At 28.8% G+C, this 8,989-nt stretch overlaps 1 protein-coding gene across 1 annotated transcript; it reads left to right on the top strand.

The window, feature by feature from the left end:
- The first annotated feature begins 2,160 nt into the window (after window positions 1-2,160).
- Window positions 2,161-8,210, top strand: LOC123296837. The gene is made up of 3 exons (XM_044878511.1): window positions 2,161-2,408; window positions 6,839-6,963; window positions 7,309-8,210. The coding sequence occupies exons 1-3, from the start codon at window positions 2,319-2,321 to the stop codon at window positions 7,451-7,453; spliced, it is 360 nt and encodes a 119-aa protein (XP_044734446.1). The 5' UTR covers window positions 2,161-2,318; the 3' UTR covers window positions 7,454-8,210.
- Window positions 8,211-8,989: the final 779 nt, after the last annotated feature.

Below are 8,989 nucleotides of genomic sequence, written 5' to 3'. Positions count from 1 at the left end.
TAATATTTTCATATAATTTAAGTTGATAAAATTATTTATACAATACTTATAATCAATTTTTATAAATGATAAAATAATTATTATTTATTTATTTATGAATGAATTTTAATAATAATTATAATGCAGAGAGTAAGTACTTATAGTTGTTATAGTGGGCCTCAACTTACAAGTAAATGTTGATAGTGATATACAAGCAAGTCAAGGCTACCTTTATAAATTTTATTTGGCAAATACTACAATTTATTATTGTATTGTTATTATTATTACTTGATATTGATAAGAATTTATTAAAAAAAATACGTAATACGCACAATACAAAATATGTAAACAAGGCGAAAATGTCAAATTCCTATGTGAAAATTTATATTTCACGTGAAGGCACAAAATAATCTTACTAAATTGAACATGTGCATAATCAATCATTCAAACCAGCAAAAGAATCAAAGCAAATCTGAGTAACAAAGTAATCGCTACATTAATAATATACGAAGATACGATAGGAACATAGTTCCTACCGGGTGTCCTACGACATCTCTCTTTTTTTCGAAAACTTGTTTTACAAAAAATGTTTAAACATTCAACTTAAAATTATCCGAAATTAGAAGGTGTAAGCAATTTTTGATACAGTTGAATAAAAAATTCTCGCTCCACAATATCATAAATTATTCAGCGGCGTACGAGAAAATCGATTGGAAAAACTTTACCGTAAATATTTGAAACTTTCGTCTTGTCTATTGAATACAGTACAGTACAGTACAGTACAGTATAGCTCAGCTCATAACATCATTAACATAATAAATACGTAAAAAATATTATTTTATTATTATTAAAACTAATCATTTATTATTATTATTGTTTTATTTATTTTTATTTTTTTATTATTATTTCTTATTCATTATTCTTACTTTTATGTTGTTTACAACTTAACAAGTTACTTTATTTGTTTACATTTTTTAATTTTAGTTTTAAATTATAAATTAATTTTAATTCATATTTTTATTTATCTTTTTAAATAAAAAATTAACCACGCTACGGCAGATTGGAAATTTTATTTATTTTTAAAATTATTCTTTGAACTTCCAAAATCTTATCTTAAATCTTATATTGTTACTCTAGCAAGTTTTTTTCTGCCCTTATCTTTCCTATTCTTTTATCAAATTCTATATGATTCACCCCTCAATTGATCAATAAAAGTGCTTTAGTCCTTTCTTAAAAATCGTGCTACAGAGTTTTTTTGGCATTTTTCCAGTTAAACTGCGATAAAATATCAATAAATTCGATATTTAATATCTCTTAAAATATGCATTAAGGTTGGGTAAAATTTTGATCGTGATGCGTCATATTAAATAAAATATTCAAGTTTTTATATTTAATCGAGCGATTAAAAATTATATCGATTATTTCGGGGAATCGGAATCTTAAAAATAATGCTCAACTGAAGTACTAAAATTTTTCCATTAAATTCAGATAGGAAAATATATTAATTATTTAATTAATCAAAAAATAAATTTCAAAAAAAATATACAGGAAATAACTAATAAGAAATAATAAATTCATGAACAAATCGATATTTTAATCGGAAGTACAAAAATAAAAACTAAAATAAAAAAAATTGTAATAAATCATAGTAATAAATTTTCTTTTAATAAAAAATGAAAAATAAATTTATTAAAATTATTAAAATGAAAAACACATAAATAAAATTTTTTATTATTTTGTTATTTAAAAAGATTGGCTGCTGACTCGGAACTAATAATTAGAAATAATTATTACTGGGGCACATTTAAGGATTCAATTTTAAAATCATCGTTTTATTATTATTAATAAACAAATAATAATACTTAAATAGAATGACGTAACAATTATTGTACGTTACAACAAAAAAAATAATATTTAAATTTCTTTGAAAGAAACAAAAAATTAAAATTACTTTCAAATCGACCCTAAAAAAATAATTATTATTAAAATTAATAAATGTAAAAAAAAAAAAACCGATCGCTGATCAAACTCTCTGAATAAAATAAATAATATGCATTTGTATGCGCGCGTGTGTACTTTATGGGGAAGTACCCCCCTCCCTGTTCACATTCAACTCACCAGAGAGTTGAGTATAAGATGCCTATATATTTCGAAGTCAAACATCCCACAATATCATTTATTGTCCTGATCTTAAAAACGTTCTTAGAGAGAACTCTTATTTATTGTTCTAAAAACAAAATCAAAATCAAACGTAAAATCGTTAACTCTTCAGTGAAAACTTAGACACATACAGTTTTTTAAACAAGTGAATTGTAAAAAAGAACCATCGTTTATTTAAAATGGCACGACAAATTCAAAAAACATTAATTTTTGTGACAGTGTTTATTTCGTTAATTGTTTTAAGCAGTTGTAAAAGTTTAGTTTTAAAGGTAAATTAAATTTTTTTATTTTTTATAAACTTTCGAGTCAAATAATCGTAAATTATAAAATTTGAATCGTTTAATTATTCAAATTTAAAACGATTTGAGTAAATAAAGAAATTTGAATTTGTTAATTGTTAAAATTTAACCGATTTGAGTAAAAAAAAAAAACGATATTTCGATTTGTTAATTGTTAAAATTTAAAACGATTTGATTAACAAATAAAATTTGAATTTTTTATTTGTTAAAAATTAAACGATTTGAGTAAAATAAAGAAATTTGAATTTCTTAATTGTTAAAATTTAAAACGATTTGAATAAAAAATAAAATTTGAATTTTTTATTTGTTAAACATTAATTTGAGTAAATAAAGAAATTTGAATTTCTTTATTGTTAAAATTTCAAACGATTTGAGTAAATAACGAAATTTAAATTTGTAATTGTTAAAATTTGAAGCGTTTTTAAATTTAAATAATGAAATTTTGATCAATTGTTAAAAAATTGAGCGGTATTTGAATTTAAACAATGAATGAATCATTTAAGTTATTTATAACGATCGTCTCTCACAGTCACACCTCCCGAACCCCAATGATTATCATCGTCATTTTAAAATGATGCAATCGTTAATATATTTTACAAGTTGAATACCTGTAAGCCTGTAATCTGTAATCTGTAGCTTGTAGGTATATTCACTAGTCTGCCGTCTTATCTATTTCACTTCACATGTTTAAGTTGCCGCTTATTGCTTGCTAGTAGAGTAGTAAAAAAAATAACTATTCCGTTATTAACAGGCCTCCAGGAATTCATTGAAAAAAATATTAAATATTTGCTGCAGAGATGCACTCATTCTTACCTCTATGTACGCACTTGATTTGAAATTATTGAAGTTCCAAAATTAGTAATATTTAAAAATTCTTGCAGAAAAATTTTAAATTCAATTCAAGTTCTTAAAATCTAGACTCAAATTTAAATTGTTCATATCAAGGTATACTAAGTTTAGTCCCTTTGTAACGCCTAAAAATATTGATGCTACTAACAAATTTTTGGTATAGGCGTTCATAAAATCACCTAATTAGTCCATTTCCGGTTGTCCGTCTGTCTGTGGACATGATAACTCAAAAACGAAATGAGATATCAAGCTGAAATTTTTATAGTATGCCTTATAGTATGCTGTTTTTATAGTATAGGACGTAGAAATTAAGGCAGAATTCTTCTTAAATGAGCAACGTAGGTCAATTGGGTCTTGAATCCGTAGGACCCATCTCGTAAACCGTTAGAGATAGCACAAAAGTTTAAAAAATGTTCCTTATAAAAAAAATAAACAACTTTTGTTTGAAATATTTTTTCGTAAACATCACTGCCTATCCGTGATCTCGCCCAATCGAAACTCTATTTAGAAAATGTAATCGTGTAACATAAATATGGCGACACATACAATTTCCGAGTTCGTTATTCGGTGAAAACTTCTATCAGCCAATTAAAAATGTCGGGTATGAGAAAAAAGATTTACTATGAAAAATGTGTGTTGGAATGATAACTTCCAAATTCCAGAATTACCCAAAATTGATACTAAACAAAAATATCTTGTTTCTTGATGATACTGGGACCTTTGACATTGTAATCTTTTCAACCTACGATCTTTGACATTGCAGGAAAAGCGTAGCTTTCTAACTATTTTACTAATGAGAATAGTTGATTTCAAAAAATGGGAAAATTTATCAAATTTGTTATTAAAAGTCCTAGCTTCAAAAATTTGTTTAATAATTTTTACCTCCTATTTTGTATCATATCAAAGAATGCAGTTTTGATTTTTAACTAAAGATTGTCTTATTCTTAAAAAGATGTATTCAATTACGCAGGTGAAACAGAGATTTAATGTAATTCCAATTATTTAGATTCTAAGAACTGAGATCCATTAGTTTGAGTTATTTCTTCCATGTTGTTATAGACAGAGGTACAAAAAAAAGATCCCGTTTAAATTTACAAAACTTTCTTTGATCATCTAACAAAATTTTTTTTGTTGGTTGTTGAGTCATCAAGTCTTTAAGATGACATTAAAATCATGTCAAAAGAAATAGAAACAAAATGTAAAAAAAGATTGCAAATATCAATTATGTTATGTCTAGAGAGGTCTGCAATAATTTAGTTTGTTATTTTTGCTATTTTAGTGTGCATGTAAATAGAAAAGGATAATCTTATAACACGGAATTAGAATAGCATCCTCTTTGTCTACTTACACTTACGTTTCTTACTCAAAGACAAAAAGAAAAAAGTTTTACATCATTCTTTATGTCCACTAAAATTAGATACGACAAATACGTCAACGCATCATGTTAGACATGACACACACTGCGTTACACACGTACACACACGTTATGCGTATTTAGATACAAAAAAAAAAACCTTTATACGCTTACACGCTAACAAATTCAAACTCATCATCATGAGACCATTATTTCTATTAATTGGTGCTTAATTATCTTCATCTCTTAGAATCGAGATCGTACGAAATTCATTCAAAAATTGAAACTTTTTGCTTCTACTAATTTAGCGCAAAAATAAACAATTTTAAAAGTTTGTAAATTTCGAATATCTTTAGTACTAAAATATAAATAGTAACAACAAAGTCTGGGTTCCGGGTCACTCTGGCGTTAAAGGGAATGAAACAGCAGACTCGTTGGCACGAAAGGGTTCGTCTCAAACTCTCCTTTCACCTGAGTCTGTCATTCCCATAGCCAGATGCTCTGTAATTCATCGAATCAAAGAATGGCTACGACAAGCCAATCTTGATGAAAGAGGCTTTGTCCAGGCCATGGGACAGGCTAAACTGTGTATAACCACAGCCAGGTCATTCGACTGTGCTTTTCAGTAGGAAAATATAAATAGTAATCACAAACAAAACAACAAAGTTGGGCTTATCTGGGTTCGAGATCACTTTGGCGTTAAAGGAAATGAAACAGCAGACTCGTTTGCAAGAGAGGGTTCGTCTCAAACGCCCCTTTCACCTGAGCCTATCATTCCCATAGCCAAATGCTCTGTAATTTGCCGAATCAAAGAATGGCTACGACAAGCCAATCTTGATGAATGAGGCTTTGCCCAGGCCATGCGACAGGCCAAACTGTGTATAACCACAACTAGGCCATTCGACTGTGCTCGTCTGCAACTTACTAGAGCATAGTTGAGAAGGATGGTGGGACTCCTTACAGGACACGTCGATTGAACTATCACCTTCATTACATGGGCTTCTCTAATTATCCCACTTGTAGAGCCTATATTGAGTACGACGAAACCTCTATACATGTTATTTGCACCTGCAGAAATCTGCAGGGCGTTAGATTCAGAATGTTCGGTTGCGAAACCTTGGATCCATCTATCCTGGCAGAAATCCCGATGGAGCAGCTGTGGGCATTCTGCCTGACGTCCAGAAATCTGCAGGGCGTTAGATTCAGAATGTTCGGGTCCAAAACCTTGAATCCATCTATCCTGGGAGAAATCTCGACGAAGAAGCTGTGGGCAGTCTGTCTGGCGTCTTGCCTCGATAGAATCCTTTAGCTTCATCCGACTTTAATAGCGACTCTTGGTCTAGATGCTGGGGACCCACTTGCGGTACCCCTCTTTTGTTTTACTATTATTATTCATAAACAAATTATTAGAGAGAACTAATCGCCCAAATTTGTTACAAGTATGGCTTATGCAACTTAAACAGATTTCAATCTTAAACGTTAACGTGTAAATAGACAAACAACAAAACATCTTTAGATGGTGTGATGTCATTATTTATGTATTATTTTGTCTGGGCCGATCAAGCATGACTTGCAGCAGCATGGCATGGACACCGCACAGTCAGACAGACTGACGGACAAACAGCATTGCTAAGTCATTATAATTAATCACATCAACATTTAGCTTCAGCTAACAGACCAGACGCTCAAGATGACGCTTGTTATCGTAATCCTCTTCTCTAGTCGTAGTTTACAATTTTTTTTTTTCTTAAACACGTGGTGTAACTTTACAAAACAGACTTTTTTTTAAATATATTTTACCAACTATTTTATATAAATTATTTATTTGTTGACAAGAAAATTATTAAATTGTTTTGTAAACATTAATTAACAATTTATTTATTACTATTATTAATTATTAATTTATTCATTTTGTATCCATTATGGAAAGAAACCTTTGTGGGTTATTCAACTGAATTTAAAAAAAAAAAAACTCAAACGCATTTTATTTTATATTTGAAATAGAATTAACGTCATTAGGTCATGTGATCTCATGTGCGTCACTCAACTATTTGGTTTTTTTCCCGCCTTTTTTATGTTTTTATGATAAAAATATAATAAATCAATCAATAGAATTAAATGACCCCAAAAAAAACTTTATCTACGCATTACGCAGATGTATATTATTTAATAAGTTTTTAATTTTTTTTGTTTACAGAGAGCAATCGCTGAAAAGAATTCGGATCTTGGTGAACAGAAACGGATTTGTAAAAATCAAACACCTTGCGGATGGGCCGTATATACTTCGATTACAAAAACTATTGACTATTTTATGACGAATTCGTAAGTATATTTTGGTAATTTTATTATTTACTTTTTAGGTCATTTAATCGAAATAAGGGTTAATCGAAATAAGGGTCATTTGAATCAATGCTCTTTTGCCAACGTTACGCAAATCGATTAATTCTGTCGGCATGAAAATTGGGTGCACGTGATCCAATAAAGTCGACGAAGGCCGTTTGTACCTGGTCTTGATTGCCGAAGGTTTTATCGGTGACAAAGTAATCACAGTACTTGAAAAAATGGTAGTCGGTTGGCGAGAGGGCCAGTGGCGTAGGCTTGGAGTAGTGCCTTGCACTTGCATTTCTTAGTATTTTATAATAAATCAATTTAATTTCTTCTTTACAGACGTTGTTCCTGCCCAGAAAATTTCACATGTGGTCGAACTGATGACGACTTATCAATCAGTGCGTATGTTTACAGATGTTTAAATGCAACCCAAGCTGCAGCGAATCCAGATGATCCGTTTGCATTTCGACCAAAAGCTACGTGAGACTTAAACTAAGCAAAGTATACTATTTAAAAAAAAAAAAGCAACCACCGTCCAACATATCGTCTCGTGCTCTCGTAAGCTAATCCAAAGCAAAATTAAAAACAATGTGCGCATGCGCATTCAAAATATGTTGTATAATCAAAAAATCATTTGATCCACTTGTAAATATGTTCATTGTTCATTGAAAATTAGAAATGGATGCTTCTCATTTTTAGTAAGTGCAGCTTCTTGCCAAGAAGATCACGTGCTAATGTTTGGTGTCTGTTCGCGGCTAATTTTCTAGTGTAGATGTACATTTTATTGTAAGATTTTAAAAATTAAAATACTTTTTTATCGGTTCTGTTGGTTACATGACATCATCCAAGGGAGATGTTGTGACGTCATTAAATCTAACATGATGACGTTGTACGATCTCTTGTCATGTAACCTTTACCTATTTACACAAGATCTTAGTTAGTTACAAAAGTAAATTATTGTAAATATTTTTTATTTAAGGATTAAAACTTTTTAATTTATTAAATTTTAAGACAATCAAAAATTTATATCCCCGTATTCAAAAAACATTCAATGTTTTGTTATAAGCAAACCAAATTCATGTCCAATTTCTTCATGTTAGAACTCATTTTTTTTTTTTTTGGTATGTAATTCGCCGTGTTAGTCTCGCCATATTTGTTTATAATATGAATCAACAAATGTGAGGATTTAAAAAGAATATAAACCACGATTATCTCTTAACCTGAGATGGACATAACTGATCCAAAAAAAATAAGTTTTTCGTTTAATTTTTTAATCCAAAATTAATCATAATATGAAGAAATAAAGGCATAATTAATTCAGTATTTTTTTAACGTGTCTATTATTAAACAATAGAGTACTTATATATATTTTTTATGACAATAGTTCTATGAAAATACAGTAGAATCCCTTTAAAAAATTATATAGATTTTATTATTACTATAGAGATAGGTAACATTCCAGTTTAATAAGTTTTAAATTAAAATTCAAAATAAATTAATTATTGAGAATAATTTTATGGGCCATTAAAAAATTAATATGGGATTCTACTGTAAAATAATTATTGATTTTTTTTGCTTTGTTTAATTACATTAATTGAAATTCGAACAGTTAAAAATGTCAAAAATTTACCACGTTTTTGACGACATTCAAAAACTTTTTATATCCGCGTTTTAGTAAAATTATAAATTGGCCTTAGTTGAAGGCATTGGCTTATGTGAAAGTTTAGATATCAAAATTTTGATGATTTGATTTGAAACCAAAGAATTTTAAATAATTTAATTAACTATTGATTTTCAATTATTGTAATTTGTTCAATTCAATTTACCTCTAATTCAGTTTTGACTAATGTTTAATGCACTCCTAAAAAAAACATTTCATCATTAAATTTTTGATAATTTGCAATGATTATAAGCATTTCAAATTGAAACTATTTTACGAACAATATATTGGCTCAAACTTAATGCAGAAGGGAAAAATAATTTCCCAATCATTTTAACGAGCAACGCTTGCATATATTAT

Source organism: Chrysoperla carnea, chromosome 3, assembly GCF_905475395.1.
Source record: "Chrysoperla carnea chromosome 3, inChrCarn1.1, whole genome shotgun sequence".
NCBI classification, from domain to species: Eukaryota; Metazoa; Arthropoda; class Insecta; order Neuroptera; family Chrysopidae; genus Chrysoperla; species Chrysoperla carnea.
This window is presented reverse-complemented; position numbering and strand designations above follow the sequence as displayed.

Excerpts from the sequence above, each read along its gene's own strand:
- LOC123296837 (XM_044878511.1), top strand. The coding sequence starts at position 2,319 with ATGGCACGACAAATTCAAAAAACATTAATTTTTGTGACAGTGTTTATT. Across the intron at positions 2,409-6,838 it reads GTAAAAGTTTAGTTTTAAAG|AGAGCAATCGCTGAAAAGAA; the intron begins GTAAATTAAATT and ends TTTTGTTTACAG. Across the intron at positions 6,964-7,308 it reads GACTATTTTATGACGAATTC|ACGTTGTTCCTGCCCAGAAA; the intron begins GTAAGTATATTT and ends TCTTCTTTACAG.